The 23,747-nt window shown below is 42.6% G+C and overlaps 1 protein-coding gene across 2 annotated transcripts in view; it reads right to left on the minus strand.

The window, feature by feature from the left end:
• Positions 1 to 23,747, minus strand: part of fgf11a (fibroblast growth factor 11a) — a 76,633-nt gene that overhangs the window by 3,717 nt on the left and 49,169 nt on the right. For both annotated transcript variants that reach the window (XR_004611984.1, XM_034569260.1), the window contains exon 3: positions 20,424 to 20,527. Coding sequence is in view for 1 of the 2 variants with exons in the window: in XM_034569260.1 (XP_034425151.1) it covers positions 20,424 to 20,527 (104 nt within the window). In the remaining variant the exon portion in view is untranslated. The remainder of the gene's footprint in view (positions 1 to 20,423; positions 20,528 to 23,747) is intronic.

Consider the following 23,747-nt stretch of genomic DNA (forward strand, 5'->3'; position numbering starts at 1 on the left):
TATTCCCCTCTCTATCTCATATTCTGCCTCTGCTTCCCCACTTCATTCCCTCCATCCCTCCGTCACTTGGTAACCTTGTCAAGGAACAAACCAATTTGCAGGATTGATTTGGAGCCTTGATATGACAGGTGAGCAGAAAATGCCTGAATAAGGAGTTTGCTTTCTCTTTTCTCTCTCATCTCTCCTCCTCCTCCTCCCGTTCTCCATCTTCCGTCTCCTCTCCTCTCCCTCCCTCCCGCTGCTCGTCTGCCTACCGCAGGCACGGGGCCATCGCTGCCTGCCTATATCCATTGTACCACACATAAACAAGCTAATTACATTGACTGTATCACCCACTCTTTAATTACACAGCCATTCACTTCGGCAGCCATTCATTTCCTCACCCAGCTATTAACTTTGCCCTATAATGACACAGAGCGGAATCCAAAGGTCTGGATCGTCTGGGAAGGTGTTGCTATCATTACCAGTGTTTGCATGGCAGTATGATGCAGTGCATCTGGAGTCAGCGTGTGTGTGTGTGTGTGTGTGTGTGTGTGTGTGTGTGTGTGTGTGTGTGTGTGTGTGTGTGTGTGTGTGTGTGTGTGTGTGTACAGCCTGCCTTGTAAAGCGTGATCATCACCTCCCGCACCCCCGAGACAGACATGCTCAAAGTTATTCTTTGGGATAATTACGTCAATTAAACCAAGTGTGGCGACATGAGCAGTGTGTGTGTGTGTGTGTGTGTGTGTGTGTGTGTGTGTGTTTGTGTGTGTCAGTAACAATCCGTGACCCACCTTTGAACTAAAGGGTGCCTTCTGATCAGACATTATCATCAGAATCAGGGACTCCACCCTGAGTATCCGACAGAGGAAAGATACAGGGAACGTCTGACTATCTGAGGGAAGCAGAACATTTTCTGTGGCCCATCAACATTGTTTTGCTGCAGCAAAATCACGTAGGACATTACAGATTAAATACCAGACATGAAAAGATCGGCGTCTGAGTGGAGAATCCAATGCTGTGTTGTTCATGCGTGAAAGGCAAACTCCGGAGAAAGTCCAGACCCAACTGTGCTGACATCCTCCGGAGTTTATGTCAGACAAGAGCTTTAGGCAAAAACATGATCATCCATTTTTGTTCTTCTTGCAAACCCACTATATCAAAATATTTGAAATTAATATTCTATCATATTAGGGAAAATATATCACCCGTTAGGATGCATATGCAGCAGAACCTTTTAGGGAACTACTGTAATGGTTTTGTATTCTGAGTGTGTTTATTTGTCCGCCTCTTTATTAAGAGTGTTTTCTGTTTAATTATTACCTCGTGTTTCTTGTATATCCTTGTGTTTATGTTTGTATATGTGTTGTTTCGATGTCACATGTTTCCCCTGTGTTCTGTTTCCTGTTTTATTTTGTAGGCTCTGTTCCTAGTGTATTTTCTTTCTTCACTTCCTGTCTTTGTGATTGCCTGCACCAGTCCTCATGTGTTCCACCTGTGTTCAATTGCCCCTGCCTTCCCTGTGTGTATATAAGCCTCTGTGCTTCTCCTTGTCGGTTCTTCGTCGTAATGTTTGTCATGATCTCCTGTGCGTGTTGTATCCCTTGTCTCCTGAGCTCCTGTCCTCTGCATCTCCTCGTAATCTTCTGGTGTTTTCCCCCGTGTGCTTTTGTTTCTTCCATTTTGACATTTTGAGATTCCTTTGTTTGTTGTTTCGTTCCTGTTGGACATTCACCTATTAAAAGGACACTTTTTGTTTAAACTCTGCATCCTGGGTCCATCTGCCTAACCGAACCTGACAACTTCCTACGTTTCCACCAGAGGAATCAGGGTTTCATTTCATACTCGTGTCAGATACTAGAAATAAAAATGAACAGGGTGATGCATCAAATGTCACATGTATGTTTAAGACGTGCACGGTATGAGGTGGTAAAATATACCTAACAGTCAGCACACGTGACTGGACGAGCAAGAAACACGAATGAGAAAAACTGCTGTGCTTCAAGTCTTTAATTTATGATTCCATCATGTAAAATACACCTTTAATATTTCATGTAATTTGACTCGGTGTAACGTTGCTACAATGACTGAATCCCCCAGCAGGAAAACAGAGGGACTTGTTTGCAGCTTGGAATCCTGACTGCATGAGTATACACACAATACAGGTACAGCTAATGTGGTCCTGTGTATTTATTTGATGTGAGGAGTTATCGCTTTTAAAAATAGATTCTAACTAAATGCGTCTTTTGTTTTTGCCAGAAGCCACTTACTTGTACATACTTAGTCACAGAGGTGCAATCGCCATCGCTGCTTTATGGGACAACACACTGTTAAACAGCCATTTACAGAGGCACATTATTCACACAGCAGACACACAGGGGACGGATGCACATCTGTCTGCGGAGCGTTTAGTCTGACTGCACTTCAGGCTGATTTCTGACTGATGGTTTCCTCTTTATCATAAACTGCAGAGGCCTGACTCCGTTGCGCCTCTGCACCCAAAACATCCGACAAGCTACTCAGGTAGTTGCCTCCAGCTAATGAAGACGGCCGATCTATCTGTCACCTGAGTCCAATCAGTCTCATCTCCAAGACGAGGGGGGTCTTCATCGTCAGGGATGCAGTTCCCCGTGTGTTCAGCAGGGGCTGCTCCGAACACACAGGCAGTGCGAGGCTCCTGTCACTGCTGCTGACGCTGCTCCAAAATTAACTTGTGTCCACTCACCACTCCATAATACTCAGCTCTGCCCGAAGGACCTTGTTTTGCAAGCTGAAAGCCACTCCAGCTGTACAACAGCCATAAACGCGGACAATTATTTATTTTGGTGCGGATTCTTTTGCACCAGGCTCAATGTTCCTTTGTATATTTGAAATTGAACTTTGCTGAAATGTCCTGTCATGTTGCATTCTGTGATTTACGATAATATCGTTGATTTGTAAAAACTCTCCGGCCGATCGGCCACTTCAACTTCTGCTCGGGAAGTAAACAATGAGGCAAGAATATGGACATAGAGACAGAAAAAACAACATGCCTACGAAGAAAGAATTTGAAAACACCCAAGAATCAATTCAAACACTTTTTGACAGTAAAACAACAACTTTCTGTTTCACAGTTTTAGAGGAGACAACAGTATTCTCTCTGTGTGTGTGTGTGTGTGTGTGTGTGGGTGTGTGAGGGTGTATACATCCACTCATGCGTGTCTGCTGTTGTGACAGGGAGACATGACGGATCCCTCTTACATCAGTGGGAGGCCACTGGGCGCCAGATGACATGCATATACACACACCCTCACAACATCAACAGTGACGGATGGAGCGGTCGCCTCCCTCATCACTCACACACAGAAGGGGAGAAAGAGGTGTGGAAGGGAAGAGAGGGAGTGTTGGGGAGGGGGGGAAAGAGGGGACGGGATGAATCGAGGGAGAGAGAAAGAGGTGGAGTAAAAGAGGAGAAGGAGATAAGCACACAAGAGTTGAAGGAGACGTGTAGATAATACAGTGGGATTATTCCCCAGCAATGACACACACTCTCATGCCGTTGTCTCATTTCCATCCGTCGACACCCAAAGACATTATTCAGCCCCGCTCACGGGCACATGGCTGCCATTAACCAGTGAGCCTCCCATGTGCTCAACTGGGGAATTGATTCCATGTAAGACCTCTGTGAAAAGTCAATAGGCATTAGGGCAGAAAAGAACCTGGATTAGGCTTTGATTGGACGAGCAGCGCGGCAACGCAACCGAGTGTGAAGAACTTAAAACGACTTACAAGCTGCGATCGGACAACCACAGGTTAATTCAGGGGCCTCCAGTCGCAGGCACTAATCGACCACGTCCCGGGGGACAAATGTATATCGAAGTGTTGATAGGCAACGTGTGTGTGTGTGTGTGTGTGTGTGTGTGTGTGTGTGTGTGTGTGTGTGTGTGTGTGTGTGTGTGTGTGTGTGTGTGTGTGTGTGTGTGTGTGTGTGTGTGTGTGCTGTACATTAGATGTGCTGTGTTTTTACAGTTTTCAGTGAATGATTTTTTTCGCTGCTCCATGTGTCAGCAACTACAACTGCTCAATACAGAAGGTCAGGCGGCTTCATTCAAGCGAAATGTGCTTTTGTAAATCAAGTCACTTTAACAGACATTGACCAAAGTGTTGTTCAGATAAAATAGGGGAGATACATAAAAACTAAAATTATAAGACATTGAACGATGGGCAAACTGTACAATTACGCAAACCTTTCTCTCTATATTGAGCATTCAAAAATAACCTTTTCTAGTTTTATCGAATTGTTGTTTTTATTTCATTTTCCCCTTGTGCTGCTGTGTCAACTTAAAATTTCCTCTATGGGAAATCAGAGAGGTATACGTCACAATGTCATCAACTCTAAAGGAAGTGACACAAAGACGTTGCACCCGGGTTAATGTGTTAATTGAAACATTAATTCAAGTCATCTCTATGCTAAAGATAAATGTGCACAGTTTTTCACGAGGGTCACAACAAATGTGAAAATGTCCAAACCTCAGTCGGCTGCCTGTCGGTGAGATCACGGCTTCAGCCTCCCTCTCTCTGTCCTGCCTGTCGCTTCACTTCACAGTTCAATAAAACAGCTCTTCTGGAAACTGTCGTAAAAATATCCCGCAGGGGGGAAAAAGTTTAAAGTGATCGCCGGTGTTATAAAAATATATTGAAGTGATCGTGAATGGAGAAATGTTTCCTTTCTTCCAAAAAGTACAAACATTAATATTTTCTCATGCCCTTCTGCAACTCCCCCTTCGCTCGCGCACTCAGCCATCAAAAGCCAGACGTCTGTCGGTGCAGACTGCTGCTGCTGCGAGGCTGTTAACCAAAACTAGTCGTCGATCACACATCACACCCATTCTTGCATCCCTTCACTGGCTTCCAGTTACACCCAGAATTTAGTTTAAAATGTTGTTAATCACATACAAGGCCTTGCACAGCCTGGCCCCTGCTTCTCTAACAGAACTGTTGAGCCCGAACTCTGAGGGTCGGCCGCTCTGATCATCTGATCAAGGCCTTGTATCTGTTCCCCGTACATATTTTAAATCCAGAGGTGACCAGGCAGTTTGCAGTTGTAGCTCCCAAACCATTGGAACAGCCTTTCCCAATCCATCAGATCTGCTGAATCTGCGGTTAGTATCTAGCAGCTGCTGAAAACTAATTTCTATAGGTTAGCCTTTCTATGAATTATCTCGATATCTTTTCTTCTATGTATGGTTGTCTGCATGCAAGTTTGTATGTATGTACATAAGGATGGATATAGTCCTTTGTGTATACCTTATCTTCTGTGTTTTACCTGTTATGTGAAACATTTTGTAACTGTGGGTTTTAAAGAGTGCTAAAGTATCTATTATTTTTTTTTAAACCAGCTACTTCAGTGGGGTTTTGTCATCGTGTTGGGCCAACGAAGCTCAAGTCTGTGACACCTAATGTTCCAAACTGAGATTTTGTGATACAGGACGTGAATGTAGATCGTCAAAACTTCTAAGACGAAGCTGTTGTTGTGCTACAGCTGTGAATGTTGCTTTGTCTTCCAAAACAATTCATCAGAAGACGATAAACCTGGGAGTGAAATAAAGTTTATGTTCCTGTATAATGAATGATGTAATATTTACCTGCACCTCCTGTCAGAAGGATAAGAATCAGCACTAAAAGCACACAGAGCAAGGTTAGCCTCGCAAGAGCTTGTTTACCAGAAGAGCTGATTATTATCTGAGCAAATGAGCAGGAAAACAACTTTAATTGAGGACAAACAGCTGAGGAAGCATCGCGGGAGCTCGAAAAATAATTGTCTAAAGATAGGAGTAATTATCAATGACTAATATATGCATGGACAACATGTAGCCCCACTGGCATTCTCTGCAGTGTTATCATCAGCAATGTTCTTTTTGAAAATTCTGTCTAAACGATCACTCTGCATTTGGGGGGAAGAAAACTGTTCAGAGCGTGCATTGTATTCTCTGGTGGAAGGGATGGCCTGCTCCCGCGTTTAAAACATCAACTTCTGCACAAAAAACACAACCTCTGTCATTCAAGCAACTTTGTCAACTCCCACAGCAAATAGTCTGTTTGGTCTGGGTTTTAAAAAGCAACGTTTTTCTCGCTGACTTGTGCCACAACTGATTGGAAGTGTTATTAAGCCTTATCATTTAAGTGATTGACCTTCTATTTGAGTTTGCTTATTATTTACTTCGAAACGCACCATACTAAGAGGATTTATCCTTGAAGTAATCATTTTGGGCTTGACAGCATTTTTTGTTCAGTCAGTTGCTGTTTTCAAAGTCAAGAATGAACTTTGAGCCCCACAACATTTGTGCTAATAGCACAGTGAGACGTTTTCTTAACAAACGATGGTTTATTTAAAGTTACCGAGCAACGTTAGTATCCATCAGGAGTCACTTCATGGGCCTTTTTAGCTCTATTTTTGGTCTCCACCACCCCTGAGGGAATGCTTTGGTATTTTGCTAACTGCTCCACTGTGTTGACCAGCTAGTTATAAAATAAATATCTATTTGTTAGGTGATGGGAAGGTAGCATTTAGAGGGATTTTGCTAGAAAATGTGGCCTCCTGGTGGTTGCAGTAGGAAGATTCAACCAAAACAGTAAAGTTTCTGGTCTTAAAACAAAAACAAAGAGTTTAAAGACCCTTAAATGCTCTGTGGAGCAGAGGGGAAATGCAGAATTGGCTGAAAACATTCTTGTAAATTCATCTCTGTGAGCACCCCCCTTTTCACATGCATCTCATTGGATCATTTGTTAAGGTATAAAGGTTTAATATACCAGGCTTAATATATTGATATATTATACCTATAGGCTCAGAGAAAAGAATACTTTTAAATATCCTAAGTTGAGCAAGGAACAGCTAACATCTATATGCCCTAAAGGTCTTTTTTCTGTCTTCCTCTGTCTGCTTTTCACTTTTTGGACTCTAACTGCTCTTGTGAACTCTCATGAGTGTCTGAGTTGCTGACCGACAGAGAGGAGAAAGAAGTTTTTAGTTTAGGAGGAGAGGGAGTCCTCGTCTGTGCCAACATTCTGGCATTTACAGGCGCCCTGAGGAGTGCTGGAGCTCGACCAAGGCTGATGGACTCACAGCACACACACACACACACACACACACGCGCATATACACGTACATGTAGACCTAAAGGCAACTGACACACAGGCAGGCGAGGGAAGCATCATCCACAAACAGAGTGTAAACACACATTCATGATGTCTGGCTGCACAAAAGGATGAATAAACAAGATTTACGCATGAAACAACCCCTTGACACAAACACACGCAGACAAATGAGTGGAGAAGAAGCACACACGCACACACGGTGTAATGAGAACAGCTGGAGAGGGTGCAGGCGGGTGCACAAGGGGGAAGAAGCAGAGGGGGAGGGAGGGTTGTTCTCTGCTTCTCACCTTGACTCTGCCAGATCCTCAATGCACGTTTGGGGTTTTTCCAAAGGGAACCAGAGATAACCTGCCTCACCTCTACACTACCTTTTTCATCTCTCCGTCTTTACTCATCTTCCTTCTTCCCTCCCTCTCTCTTCAGCTCCCTTCTTTTTTTCCTCTGTTTCTCTTTGAGTATCCTCCATCCTTCCTATCCCTTTCCTTCAGAGGAGACATAGACACAACTTTTTGTGTGTGTGTGTGTGTGTGTGTGTGTGTGTGTGTGTGTGTGTGTGTGTGTGTGTGTGTGTGTGTGTGTGTGTGTGTGTGTGTGTGTGTGTGTGTGTGTGTGTGTGTGTGTGTGTGTGTGTGGGAGGGGGGGTTAATCAGAGTGTGAAAGAGGAAGAGAAAGACCAGAGAGTGAAAGAGAAAGAAAGGCAAGCAGAGGTAAGGAAACAAGAGTGCTGACTCAAAGAAAAAGAGACAAGCAGTTTCTGATTCGATGGGTGGATGAGGAAGGTCAGAGGACAGGAGCTGGAGCGGGGAGCTTGAATGGGGGAGTGTGTGTCTGTGTGTGTGTGTGTGTGTGTGTGTGTGTAAGTAGTACTTTTATATACTATTCTTACAGGGTATACTCTTATATATTATTATATGTGGCTGTTATAGACTTGTATATTACACACCGCTGTACTCCATGAGAAAACACAATCTGAATCGACAGTAGAGTACACGTGTACACAAATATAGACAGTAAAATTATTTATGACTACATAATAAACTGCTCACTATTTTTGAACAAGGGCCAGTCTTGAAGTTAGCTTTTTATTTGACGTTTTTATTTGCGTTGTAGTCGAAACCTGCAGGATGCAACTGTAACTGAACTGGAAGGTACCCAGTGTAGTTTTGGGGGAAAAACAACACTGATCTTAATGAATCTGAACAGGGACAAGGATCCTATATGATATCTCATCCCCCCTTAATAAACACATATATGAACATGAATGGGACTTTAAACAAAATCATGAACTACCACATATGGAGGAGTTTGGGCAGTGAAGGTGCTGTGCCAGGAAAGTGCACTGTTACGAACCCCTGATTGAATTTTTTTCGTTTATTTAAGTTGTCATGTTTGGCACACCCTGCTGGCCTCGTTGTTGTGGTGTTTTGCTGTTCCTCTATTTCATTCCCCAATAAATGTTGCCATACCCTTTATGGGAGAGGAGGGAGAAGAGACAGAGCTGAGTTTGTTCGCGTTGCAACCGCCAAGCTCCTTTTGAGCTCTTTGACCTTTTGACCCTAGTTCGAGACTTAATCTCTCCATTTATGTTGCGGTTTGTCTTCTGAGCATTCCATAAGATGCACTGGCTAGTGTATCAGCAAAGCCAAAGTGACTATGTTTACGTGGACACCAATATTCTGATATTAACCAGATTAAGACAATGGTCTGAATACGATCACACTCAGAACAAGCAATTATCAAATTAAGACATGTGGAGTCGCATTGTGTATGTCTTAATCGCATTTTAACGTCCTATTGAAGAATTGAAGCTGTAGCTTTTGCAAAATCAAAGACAACGCGTAAAATGGAATATGGTGGCATGGTGTAGTGGATTTAATGACATGAGTTCATAATCAGACTAAGCTCTGTAACATGTAAACAGAAATACAACTGGAATATTCTCTCTCATGTAAACATCAAAATTGAAATCATGTCTTATTCTGAAGAGAAAGTCAGAATATTGGTGTCCATGTAAACATTTTCTGAGTTCGAGGTCAGGTGATGATGTCCATGCTCTACACCTGCATGAATATAATTGGATGTTATTCGTCGTTGTAATGTTGTAGTCTTGCTTGCTAATGGAAATGAGCCAATAGTTGTGAAGTATTTGTCAGACAGCTGAAGAAGCCTTGATTTCTACTACTAGAAATCAAGGCTTCAAGTGCTCTGGCTAAACTAAAACTATTAAAATGTCCTTATTGCAAACTACCCAGGACTGTGTGATGCGGAGCTCTCCAAGGTGCTGATCCAGCTGCAGGCAGCAGTTCAGAAGCTTTCCCTGGTACCCTTTCTTTCTGTCTCTCGCCCTTATCAGTACTGGGCACTACTTTATATGTGAATGTGCAACTACAGGCAAAAAAGTGTTAGGTATTGTGTGGTCTTTCATGCAACTTCATAGAAGTTCAGCGGTGACAAGTGAGGGCCAGCTGAGGTGGAAAATAAACCAGAGGGTGTGGTGGTGAATAAAAGTCAAAAGTCACTTCTCTCCCTGCGCTAAAACAACTTGATCTTAGTGATGTATGATGACAGAAGCTCAATCAATAGAAAGAGGCTTTTCATAGAAATTAATTAGCCATCTGGAAGGTGTAGAGCACTATGATCTGAGAGCCCAACAGCTTGTTTATATGACCATATTAATCTGATGCTATTAGAATTTTATTCAACCCGCAACACACGTCATTAATTATCAACATGTGTCCGTTGGATTTTAATGAACAAAGGAGAAACTTAACTGCATAGTACAAAAACTAAATATTCAAGTTAGTTAGCAGCTAGCTGGTAAACACAATGTAGAATTCAATAGCTCAACGCCCGGATATTTCTTCTGGTGGAGAACAAAACGGAGCTTACAGAGAGTATAGGATTTAATTTCATCTGGGGTGCAGAAATGACTCCAAATGAAGGATATTACTCCATATTTGGTGGATGTATAATCAACAGGCTTGAAATAAATTATATTGTCTCAATGTTGTGTTTACAGATGGATTTTGCTGCCCCCACATTTGCTTTTTCAGATGTAAGTCCCTAGCTGCCAAACAACAGTACATATAGTTTATATATGAAGATCACAGGTGAAAAAACATAGTGCATAGAACACAGTATTTCATATAGTGATGCATAGTAGATGAATTCATGGCTGCCAGAAGACAATCAGACTGCAATGCATTTAAAAAGTACAAATTCAAAGATATAAAACAGATTTTGCTAAAACAAACAAAAAAACCCATCTCTCTATGTTACTTTGCCAGTTTGCCTTTTAATTATTTAACACGGAGGAAAATGACTTTGATGTTTCTGTTCTCATAAATTAACAGGAACATATATCCCCCGTCCTGCATCATATGACCTACTCTCCACAGAGGCACTGCACGAAAACCATTGAACTACACGTCTTGGAGAAACCAACCCCACAGACTCTCCCTCTCACACACTTCCTCTCTCTACCTGTCTCCACGGAGAAAGGACCTGCTTGCTGTTATGCAACACAGCGTGATGATGAATGTGGTAACTCTCTATATCACAAAAGACCATCCATCCCAATTAAGTGGTTTTGCGAAGACATGGCAGCAGAATGCCACCGCATGAAATTCATAAAGAACAACTCTACCCATAGAAATTAATTTTGAGTAAAAAGCTTGTGTGCTTGAACTTCTTCTATCCATTTATATCTTTTAAAATAGCTTTATGCATACACCTGTATAAGCAGCACTGTGACGCTGTGTGTTTATGGATTGTTTGTACTGATCAGAATGCAGAACGGGGCTCTGCCCTCTCAGCTCGTTGGGACAGCTGTAACTCTTGTCAAAATGCAGCAAGGCTATTGCGTTGGCTCTGGATGCAGCTGCGGCATTTTTAGGTGGATATGAAATCCTGTCTTATATCCTCCTCCTCCTCGATGCCCCACATCTATCTTTACCCCTTCCCCTACCCTTCCTTTCTCATCCCTTCCCATATCACACATCCCTTGCTCTCCTCCTCCTTCCCTCTATCCCATCTCACCCAAGTTGGTCATGTGAAGAGAGGTGTTCCCTATTTAGCGGCCGGTGCCTCCATGCATCCCTAAAGGAGTCCCCAGTGGAGCGCTTAGAGGAGGCCACAAACAGAGGACAGGCAGGGGGGGGGGATAACAACAGAAAGCTTCTTCTGCAAGCTTGGTGATGACGTGATTACTCAGAGGTCGTTGGCGAACTAGTATAACGGGCAAGATAACTACAGCCAGCCAAGACGGTGCATATGTTGTTAACTCTGTTTCTTCCCATTCTCTCTGCACTGAGACAGTTACTGCCCTTGGCGTTTTCGTCTCAAGAGTCCACATTACATCATTTAATCGAGTATCACCAAAGAGGAGAAAAAAGCTCTCCTGGCTAACAAAGGTTGCCAACTGCTTGCTAACTGTCAGCAAGAATGGTAGCGCAGCTCAGGACAATAACTTGTGCTTGTTCTAAACCTGCCTGTTCTTAATGCTCCAGAGCTACTTTAGAATCATTCCTTATCATTAGCGAGTCCTCCGAAAACAGTTCCACTATATACTGTCGCTCTTTTATAGTTTTGCGTGCTGGACGTTGTCCGCAGAGCTTTTAATAAACACTGTATGCTGCAGAGTTAAGTTTGAAAACGTTTGTTTATCTTACCTGGTTTATCTGCAATGAAGATTTTACAGTCCACGTTTGAATGTTGTAAAACTTGCTGAATAGGAAGTGATTCTATGAATGTTGCTGCTACAGTGGAGATCAGCACCAGTGACTCTTGTGAATATCTGTGTCAGTGGGGAAATCTAAATAATCCGATTATCCAAACTATCTGGTCGTGATTTCACCTGCAGATTAATCCAGTTGTCGACCGCTGCACTATGTAGAGGAAGTCACTTTCAACCTGGTCCACAGACTGAGAGACTTTAATAGGGTGAGGGTACTTTAATATACAAAGTGTTACAACTTACGCATTGAAAAAACTCACAGGGTAGCTATTTTTGTCTCTCCCCTACAACTGCTTGTGAGAAAATGGGTTTTATTTCTTGCTCCCCATCAGTGATTCTCAGTGCTGGGTCACGGGTGGAACTGTGTTCGTTTATCCTCTAAGAGCAAATCCACAATGTCATCTGGAGGAGTAAAGTTTTACTTTTCCCAACTTTCCCCCCTGTTAACTGCAGAGAGCTTGGCCAGAAATGGTCCCGGGTATCGGAGTCCGGCCCAATTATGTCTGCCTGCCTCTGTCAAATTGTTTATACCTGGCTGAACATGTGTGTTTGTGGGGATGTGGAGGGTGTTTAAATTGCACAGGGGAGTGTGTGTTTGTGTGTGTGTACCGGTTCATTTTGTGTGTGCGCCTTTGACTACATATCACAACACCACGCAGACCCCCACCACCACTCCTCCCTCCCTCCCCACTACCGACTGTCTCTCTGCCCGCGAGGCTTTTCCAGAGCGCACGGCTAATAAAGTGGGCCAGGTCCACGCCTGAGCTCTATTTTTATCAGAAAGCAATTTTCAGGAGGTGCCCACAGGTAAGCGGGTCCCAGCGCGCCAGACAATGGAGCCATGACAAGGAATTTCCCCCTGCCATTAACCTCTGCTGAGCTCCTCGCTAACGCCCTGGTACTCCAGGAGCACTGCACAGCCACCACAGAGGCCTGCATGGACCTGCACCAAGTCCCTGGATTTATATCGAAACTGCCAAAAACCCATTTATTTCACTATAAATCGACAGGACAAAATAGATACATAACTGATGACCCCCTGCATGCCTGTTATTTGCTCTTTAGTTCTCTCTCAAGTGTCTGTGTTTTCAGATTTGTAGGGCGTTACGACGTGATGGAAACAGAGGCAGTTGGTGGAGAGTAAAGAGAGATGTATAGTGACCAGATGAATAAAGGTACTGCAGAGGTGAAGGCGACAGGGGGATGATGAAGAGGAGGTGTGTGTTGTTGGGGATGTGTAAAGACAGATGGATACACACAGTCCATCTGGCCTCTTTCCTCGTTCGGCTGGTCTTTCTGGCTGCGCTAGGAAAAAGTTTCTTCTTGTGCACGTTATCATTAACATTAACTGCACCAAAGTGAAAATGTTCAAATGTTTAGATGCAGGTCACTTAGTAACTGGAACAGTGGGGAGGTGTGACAGATTTGTTTCCTATCTGGCTTTTTCTCACACGCTGAATAAGTGTACAAAAGCAATGCAATTTAGAGCTGCACCTACTTCAAATATTTAAAATTATAAGCTTCACTGCGGGGCTGCAAGGTTATTTGGTTAGTAAAGTAAGTAAGGCCTGATCTACGTGTGCAAACTTGATTTCACCCGCAAAAAAAACGCTTTTGGTATAATTTCATGCTAACACTCACAAACAAACTTTTTCTGAGGTAAAATTTCAAATAGGCTACATGACCTTGAATGGGATCTTTTTACTTTGAGGTGTATATATTTCACTTAAACTTGCATTTACTTAGTTTTGACCACTTGGGGGCAGTGCAACAAGCTGTAAGCATAACACAGGTATGTTCTAACTTTATAATTGCATTGTTAAAATCAAACCTGAGAGTTTGTCAAACAATGACTTGCATAATGTGTCTGACCAACTAAAGAATGGACGTCTATCATTACCTCTCCTTTTAGTTCTGTTTTGGTCACCACCAACTCCTGAGGGAAATCTGTAGCTGCTTATTTCTCCACTACGTTCACCCACTTGCTTTTAACTTTGTATGCCTAGTCTGACTGTACAGAGTTGATCATAAAAAAATAGAACAAACTGAAAGATGCTTGAATGGTCCACATGGCCGGGTTGAACTGCAAATGTATTGATGGTTCTCTACAGGTTTTCCACTATAAGTAATGTATTTTACATCACATTGTCATTTGATCTATTGTAAATATAAAATATAGATTAATACAGCTTTAAGTATAATGTTTACTTCATGTCCACACTGGAAAATATTAAATATTAGTTTTGAACACTTGCTCCACCAGTAACTGTGCATGTCTACCCCGGTGGCAATTTTGCTGAGTCAGCATCGACATGGAAGAAATAAAGGACTCTTCTCTACGTCTGCTCAGTAAAGAACATTTAATACAACACTCTCCACGTATGTTTTTGACAAACTGAACTCACATTATATTGCAACGTGAGAAAGAAAGGGTCTCAGATTAAATACAGAAAAAATCTGATTTTACTGAGCAATGATTCTGTAAAGAGACAGGGTTCAGTGAAAGGATTGGTGACACAAAGCAGTGGGGTGAAAGTGTGAGAGGGTAGAGCTGACCTTGAAAGGTTTTAGGACGAGGAGGCGGAGGACAAAGGGAGAGAGGGGAAAGGAGAGCAGAGAGGTAGAGGACAGAGCTAGGACAAGGACAGCAGATAAGGGACACAGGAAGACAGGGATATATATTCTGAATAAAAGAGGTTCATGGGGTGACAGAAAGCAAAGGGAGGAGGGACGTGGCGATGGTGGCGGGGAAAGAAAAAGGCAAACCACAGGAGAGGCCAAGAGACACAAATGGCTGGACAGGGAGCAAGACAGACTGACAGGCGAGTAAAAGCTGTACAAGTGAGACAGAGGGGGAGAAAGAAAGATGAGCGTGGCGGTGGTTGTTGCTCCCAGCGGAGACGTTATGTTCGGTATGAGTCTGGGCCTGTCAGGCCATCTTTCTCTCTCTCCCTCCAAGCTCCCCCCTTCCTCCCCTTTCTCCTCCCCCCCTCTCAAGTCAGCGACAACAATCAGCTCTGTTTGTTATTACTCGTGCTAAGATCCAGCGTGTCCTGTCAATCAAATTGCCCCGCCACGCTCGTACCCTCAAGGAGTGCGACGAGCCCTGGCCTTGAATACAGATTTGCATGTGCGCCGTATGGATACACGCCACGCAAGATTTACATTTCATGGATTGGAAGGTCAAAAATGTTTGATCTGCTACATCTCATTTTATTTTGACACCAGCTTTTCATTCCACTTGGAACTATATTTTTTTTATGTGTGGCTGTCAGCAGGGGCCTCGTTTGAAAGAAAACTCCGTCCCTGTCCCGCACATTTTTATGCAAATGCAGAAAACGCCAATGCTTCGCAGTGACTCACTCCCCCTGTTCTCCTCCTCACCTCTATTATCATGTTGTTTTATCCTCCCGAAAAACAAGAGGCTCATGTGAGGACAAAAGGACATTGGCTCCATCATTTAGCCTGTCACTCCCACACTTTTATCCAGCTTGTGCACTCGCAAATCCACAAACAGTTTAAGGCATTTCGAATGTGTTCTAGCCCCACACAGTAGATTGTATGGTGGAAACGCACACATTTAGCCCAGTGTCTCCCCCCTCTCCATATCTTCAGAGTACTAAAAGAAGCCCCCAATTGTTACTTGGCTCATCCTTATACATCTCTCAGGGCATGAAGTGAGATGTTTGGCTTCCTGCTTCTTCACTAGAGGTAAGTGAGTTAATTTTGTTTTATTATCTTGTGCTGGCAGGAGCTACTTTCACTGCAGCAATGTCCCCGGAGGTTTAAGTTGTGTCGTCTGGTTAAACAACACCAAAGAGGGGAGTTTGGGGATTTACTACACTTGCATGCGATCAATTATTCATGGTGTGTGTTTGCAAGGGAAACACCACTGAGCCTTTCAAACGTCACGCGCGTTGATGTTTAGAGTGTTTTTAAAATTAGATTTGTTCTCTTTTGTAAATAAAAACTACAACGAATGCAGCTAATGTGAACATATTTTCGATTTCTTTTAAACTTTAAATGCTGTTCTGAGGCTCCCCTGACCTTTGACCTCCTCACAGCGGCAATCGGGAAAAGAGAATTTCTCTGTGGGCATCAGTGACCTTGACCAAACCTTGCTCATGGGACTTTGACTCTATAAACTGCCCGTAGCTGTGAATGTTGTTTGTTGCTAATTTTAGCTTTATTTGGCTCTAGCCTCTCAATACCCTCAATTTATAAGCGGTATAGAGAATGGATGGATCGATGGAGAGCGCCATATAACAGATCTCAAGTTCAATTTTGTCCTTGTCTCTCTCTGTCTGCTGCCCCACCACCACCACCACTACCACAAATATGTGTATGTTTATAAAAGGTGTCTTGATGAAATTAGATTTGCTGATTAAATTACATTTGCGTCGCTCTCCCGAGAGAAAAATTACAACAAAGAAGCACCGAGTGCGAACGATGCAACTGATGAATACATATAAATGAAGGGTCTGAGGAAGGCGGAGGCAGAAAAACTACTTTTCCTTTTGCTCAGAGCCATTACTGGCAAATGTACAGCAGGGAGAAGGCACTTAATTTTCAAATCCTTTAAATAAGTGTTGTAATTATCTGCTTGTGTGTGTGAGGTTGCAGAGGGGAGAGGGAGGCCCATGAAAGATTAATGCTGAGTAGCCACTGGAGCACTGCCGCAGCCGAGGTGAGCCTTTTGTTATTGCTACGCAAAAAGAACTAGGAAGCACCTTTCCACCTTGGTCACGATTTTTACCTCAACACTGCTCCTGGAGAATCCGCTCTTTGATTCGAAAAAGTGAAAACAAATGTAACGCAACTGTTGGCTTTATCTACTCAAAATCTTCTTTCTCATGAATTGCAACAGTGTATAGGTTTTACAGGAAACTTAATACAACTTGTGTCATGTTATTAATAAACAAAATCCTGAAACATTGTTAGTTATTGAATCGTTACAAAAGTGTTTGCAAATGATTCATTAACAATACAGTTCATTTGTTTTCCTACATCCCATCATAGCAGCCATAGCAGCATTTAAGGCTTCACAGTTATGGTTAGTTAAAAGATCAGCATCAAGGTTAAATGCTGAAAAAGTCAACAGTGACTTGAAGCAAGTACAATATTTTTTCTATTAACATTTCACTGAAACTACAATGTTTATTAACCAAATATTGAAAAACCCCTCAGGAGTTTCCACGGCGTAAACACAGTCAGCCGGAGCGCTGGTTGTCAGGCCGAGATAAACCGAGATATGATCGTATAGATTTGATGCATTTACACACAAGTAAAATCATAAAAGATGGGACAGCGCAGGCGTTTCATTTAACTCAATATTTTTGTCATTTTTTTGAAAGCATTGAGAAATGGGAAGAAATTGTGAATCTGCTGATTCTGCTCTACAGACTGAATATACTAGGGAGGGGCAGGACACCCTAAAACATCCATGACTAAATGTTGCTTGATGTTGTATCAGTTTTACAATTATATCTTTACATTTACAGCCTGGATTTACGTTTTCTATAGTACAAAACCCCATTTTTCCCCATGCTTTCCATTTGATGTTTCTTGTGTATTTTGGGTCCAATATGTTGATATACTATGTCAAAGTGAAAATTATAATTGTCTGGTCATAAAGGCAATGTTGTGCTGAAAACAAAGGGGCCAAACAATGGCATGATCATTTTTTATGTGGGACATATTAAAAAGCAATATTCATAATCATTAAAAAAAATAGGCCAGGACCCCAAGGTATCCTGGAGGAAATATCTGACTTGTTGTTGTTGTGAGATTTAAGTACAACAGTAAAGTTCTTGGGCCGTAAAACAAAAATGAACTGAAGTGAACCCGCAGAGTCAGGAAATAACTCTCCATGAGTTTGTTGCTCTTTTTTTTCCTCTCGCTGCAATGCAGACCGAACCACCGCCCGCCAACTAACAGCCATTATCTCAAACATCCTCCGAATTATAACACTTTAAAGAAAGCACACATAAGTAATTAAACAACAACAGAGTTTCCCCTCATCCCGCAGAGCAGTTTCCACTTCAGACAGCAGAACACAATCAGTAACCATGACCCAAAATGGCACATGTACCAAAATCCTCTCTGAAATATTCAACATATTCATGTCAAAATATTACATTGAAGTTCTTTGACCCCTCCAAACACTTACACGTCAGGGAACGATCCAAGGGCCCAGTTCCCTGCACGTGCTAACACTTGCATAACAGGATGTAAAGGCTCTCTCCGGACCCTGAGGGCGGCACAAAACATGCCTTCTTTCTCTATTTCTGTTCTCCATCTTCTTCTCCATCTCTCACTGTGGTGCTCACGTTTATACATAACAATGGGAGACGAGGTAGTTTGAATTAAAAGGGTAAAAGAAGCTTTGTCCTCCCTCCGTTCTCATCTCCGAGGGATTCTCTCGAAAGGTTCTCTTCTTCCCTCCGCTGCCTCTCTCCCTGTGGTTCTTTCCCTGTGTGAAAATGGGTCACCTTTCTTCTGTCAGGAGAATGCCCAGGAAAGTATAACCTCTATGTGTGTGTGTGTGTGTGTGTGTGTGTGTGTGTGTGTGTGTGTGTGTGTGTGTGTGTGTGTGTGTGTGTGGTTTTTACTGTCTAGTGGGGTTCCAAGCCCTGGAAAAGTCATGTTCAAGGACCATTTTCTGGGGCTCGTTATAGGGGAAAAGTTTCTTTTGGGGTTGCAGTCACAGTAAGATTGCATTTAGGTTGAAATATGGTTGGGGCTGCATTTGAACATTTTAAACCTGGGTTTTATTCTAATTATCACAGCCAAGAAACATGAATTCCCATATATTAAGGCAAGCGTGTTGGCCACTGTCAGGGTTGTGCTTTGTCACCGACTTCTGGATCTGCTGCTCTTTCGTGTTCAATGGACCCAGTTCAATTTCACTTTTTCAGGCATTACCAGTTAGACCCAGAACATGCCGGAGAGACAATGTGTAGATGGATGGAGGAAGGGATAGAGGGAAGGAGTCGTGGAGGGATAGAATGGATGGATGGATGGCCTATTAAAAAAAAGAAATGCAGTTAACTACAATAGCTAATTTAAGGAAACTGTGTTTGGAAGTGATCAAATGTCATTTTATCTATAAAAGGTTTAGGAGGCTTATGCCATTTGTCAAATTTCAGTTGTTTTGCTGGTGTTTCCCAAATCTCTAACACTGCAAAGCTGGTACGACCAATAGCCAGAATGGTAACAATTCGGTAAATGAAAGTTGAAGTGAACTTGTTGACTTCCTTAAATCAGAAGTAGAGGTTTAAAGCTGCAGCTGATAGATTCCACATTCCTAATTTGAATTTTTGTCTAGTCACTGAGGAGTTATCTCCCTTATTGAACATCAAGACACAAAAGAATTCAGGCGGCAAAGAGAATTCAGTCCGAGCTAAACTTTCCAACTACTTTATGTAGGAAGGCTTTGAACTTAAAGACATTAGAATTCTCTGGTTGGGGAAGCTGTTATAGGACAGACATTAATCATTGTGCATGTTTGTGTCTCAACAGATGCTCACACACTGCACACGAGGCAGGGGGAGGACTTCAGTGTACGGGTTCTTTCCAGGCGGATTTTTAGATTGTTCCACCCGATAGAAACCCTGTATCGCCCCTCCTCGTCTCTGCCGCTATGCGTGTCGGCAGCATTAGACGGACTTTGAAGTGAGGGTACCGATGCACTTCAAACAAGATCTCACACAATTTGCCTGTGTGCCAACGGGAAAAAAGGGCTGAAGAAAGAGCTTTCCTGTGCATCCTGACAGAGTGCACTCTGATCCGTGCCTCTGTCTCCATCTACTCCTCCATCTGCCTCTCAAACGTGCAGCGCAGCTCTGCCGCTTCTCTCTGCACATCAATGCAAAATAACTCTCAGGAAACATCATACGAGCTGTTTCCCCGAGTTGTAGCATACAAGTGCTGCTGTGACCGATAGCAGGAAACCGTTTGATGCGCGCGCGCACGCACGCACGCACACACACACACACACACAGACAGTACATGTCATCGCCTCAGCCTTTCACAGTTATTGTTTGAGGGAAAAGAAACCAGGTCGGGATGAACAGACAATTTGTCAAGTGATGCTGCGATGTCTATCGTCCCGACACAGTTTCACAAAGAACCTGCGCATGTGTGCTGCGCTATTTGCAGCTCCAATTGCCGTCTGCTTGCTTGCACTACCGTGTGCTCGCACTAGTGTGAGCTCCTGCAGGCTCACACTAGTGCATGCTGGTCCGTAACGTTTTTACCGTTCACGCAGTCAGTGGGACCTCATAGTTTCAGCTGCAGCATTGGAATGGAGTGCAGTTCTTTCTCCCTAGAGAGGACTTATCTTTCACTCTTTAGTCTGTGTTCCTGTCTCTGAGAATCTGTTGCACCTGAGAGCGACCTTTGCGCGCATGCACACGCACCCCTGTTTCCACTATAGATTGAATTCATTCTGTTATATTCGAAGACAAAAACAACGTTTCTAAACAACTTAATTTAACAAAATAAATGAAGGATCAGTAGGTCATATAATCCCATCATCATTGAGGCATTACTTCATTGCATGTGCTGACCGTACCGAAGTGTAGAGGTAGCCCTCGCTGTTCATGGCGACATAGAGCCCTGTCTTGGTGCTCTGGATGGCCACTATCCTGAGCCCCACAGGAATCAAGTTGAACTGCACTGTAAAAAGAAGGAGACAGGGAACAGTGGTGTTAGAGCGATCATTCTTTCTCTTAAATGTTCACAGTGCTTCCTCGTGGCATAAAAAGACAATTGCTTTCCAGCTGTCTCTTATTTCATCCTCCCCGTCGTACAGTATATCTGTCCCGCACGGAAATAGGAAGTGGGTGAAAAAGAGAGGGAGAGAAGGATTAGGTAAGGGGGATTTAGGAGGAATAAAGTCTGATTGCTGGTACACTGGAGGGCAGACAAACTCGGGAGTGACTGTACGGAGAATTCCCCTGCAGGAGAGAGAGAGAGAGAGACAGCACAGCTTAACTGAGAGCTTTCAGAATACAGTACATTAGAAAGTGACATCTCCTGAGCCTGCTTTGAATTCATTGCCTCCGTCCCGTCACAGTAAACAGCACTTTGCAATGGACTTTGCAGAGTTCCCTCCTGTGGAACCTTGGATTTCTTATGTGCATAGCTCTCCATATAAACTATGTTCAACCTGGCCACTGGAGCAGCACTCAGACAGTGTGTGTGTGTGCGTGTGTGCGTGCATGCGTGCATGCGTGCGCGCGCATTTCTGAACTTGTCCGTGTAACATGTCCACCATGTATTTGTGTAAGTACATTTTTTCCTCGTAAATCTCTCAAGTATGTGCTTTCTGAGACGTGACATGCTAACTTGAGTGATGCTGAGAAAATTTGCGATGGATCCAGGCTCACGGTTTCCACATATATTTCCAGGTGTTATGCTAATGTTATGCTTCAATCACACTTACTTAAATTGACATTTTCCCAATAGGAGTTCTGCATTGTATGCTAAGGGCAAGGTTAGGCTGATAGGTGCGAATACATTTCAACCAGGGCATATCGGTTCAAGCTTCATATTGAAAGAACAGATATGAGAGCAGAATTGATCTTTTTGCCTAAATCCAAGCAGAAAGTGGATTTCCAAATACTACATTAAATATAGTACATATTTAACATGAAAACTGTAGACAGAAAAACAGGAAAATCAAAAAAAAACAACTAAAGGTACACTTATTAACTTCATTTGAGCTTTCAACATCATTTCATGGTCTTAATTGAGTTTATATATTTGTGAAGTTGCTTAGCTCCCATGGACAAGTCAATACAATACACCTGTTTATAAAAGCTCTAACTAATGTTTTTCCTATCAAACTTTTGTCAGTATAAATAAATACCCTTTTCCCATTTTTATCAGCACATAATGCCTGAAACACAAGTTTTATTTGTCTTTTTTTTTCTTGGACGAATTATAAGTGTGCATTATAAAGCCGCAGCCTGGTTGTCAAAATGACACATCTTTCATACGGATGAAAAATGCAGTCTGGAGAGCATGTTTTCGACTCATGGAGCCATTAGTTGCTATCTGACAAATCAATTTCAAATCAGAAGTTCTGCCAACATAATGGATGGAAGTGCGGCTATCAGAGGGCGATCAAAAGCCAGAGCTGGAGATAGAAAAACAAACTCAAAACAAGTTTTTCACAGACAAACTTAAGCAAAGATCCGGTGCGGCAGATTCTTCCCCCTAGAGTTAAATTTCTACTTTCTAACTGTGTGCTGTGCAGCGGCAGAAAGTCTTGCATTTCCTTTTTCTCACCACCGGTGTAAACCACAAGCATCTCCATTGTCAATCACACCAGTGTGAATTAAATAAAACAGGCAGGACAGTGATGTGTGTCCAGTTTCAAGGTTCAAATGTCAGAAATGAAAACTGCACATACATCTCACTCTCTCTCTCTCTCTCTCTCTCTTCCTCCCTCTCTATCCTCAGGGCCCTGCTTCTATTTGCTCGATCGATCGCTGCATCTCAAACAGTCGGTTTCGCAAATGAACAAAGTGTCACCAAAGACCATGGCTGGGATGACAAATAGAGCAGGACGCGCACACACACACACACACACACACACACACACACACACACACACACACAGAAAGAACAACCACTGCACTGCCCTTGATTATAAAATGGAAAAGTCTCCGATGTTTTCTCCGATGTAGCTGTAGTAAGAGCGATACTTTTGTTTGACTTTTTGGGCCAAAAAAAGAAAAGAATGTTTCCGTATACAGTCATTGGAAAAAGGAGCGGCTATAAAATGGTAAACTAGAATTGCACTCAGCAGAGCATATACCTCCGCCAAGGCCCATTAGACCCCTTATGAAACCCAATTTAAATTCACTAGAACCAGAATTGTATTTGAAACTGCCCAAAATTGCACACACTCATTAATATCAGCCCCCTAAGCATGTCTGATCTTTTTCATCAGGGTCCATGAATTATTCTCTAAGAAATCAAGGAAAATGTTGAAAAACTTTTCGCAATGTTAAATTAAATGTGACAAAATTCCTGGATCCGCCTCCTGGACCAGTTCTGCACCAAAATTCTATGGGTCATGTTTTTACTTGTCCAGGATAGAATTTGCAATATGTATGTAATTGAAGCGACAATTCAAATGATATTCACATAACCTCCGTCTATTTGTCCAAGTATATACGAATAGCAGCCAAAATTAGTTTACATTACAGTTAACATTATGTTAATGTCTTCTACATGGATATTAAACTTGGACATGCAGCGGTAGCCTCTATCTTTAAATGTGATATATATAAATTTTAGGCCCTTTTTACAGGGTTCTTGTTTTAAAACCTATAAAGATTAAATGTTGAAACTTTCAGCTCAGCTCAATTAGATAAACAGTAGCTAAACCCTGTTGCTATTTCAGCCAAAGAAAGCAAAGACTGGGAAATGTATCTTTCTACCACTGTCTGACACCAAGTAAAATCTGAAAAGTACTAATATTTCAATGACAAATTTTGCCACTTCTACCACTTTCAACTGTGTATTGCATTATATCACAAAACGCTTGGCAACCAATTACTTTCCTATTCCTTTTGTATTTTTTTCTTTTTTCCCTGTGTGCATATATCTCTTTGTATTTCCCCTTCAAAGAAGAAGTTTGCTTTGCATTCTCGACCTCAATCAAAAAGAGCTTTGCTTATCATATAGATCACATAACTTTGGGCCTGGATAACAGAGGCATGCCACCCTCCTTTTGTCCTCCCGTTTTCCTCATCCCTCCCTCTGTCCTTCCGTTTGACTTCCCTTTCTTCTCCGGCGCTACTCAAAGTGGCTGCTAGATTAATCAAAAGTCTTTCGAGGGGGCGACAGAGGGAGGGGAGAGGAGTAGGGAGGAGAGAGATGA

This window comes from Hippoglossus hippoglossus, chromosome 18 (genome assembly GCF_009819705.1).
Source record: "Hippoglossus hippoglossus isolate fHipHip1 chromosome 18, fHipHip1.pri, whole genome shotgun sequence".
In the NCBI taxonomy this organism is placed as follows: Eukaryota; Metazoa; Chordata; class Actinopteri; order Pleuronectiformes; family Pleuronectidae; genus Hippoglossus; species Hippoglossus hippoglossus.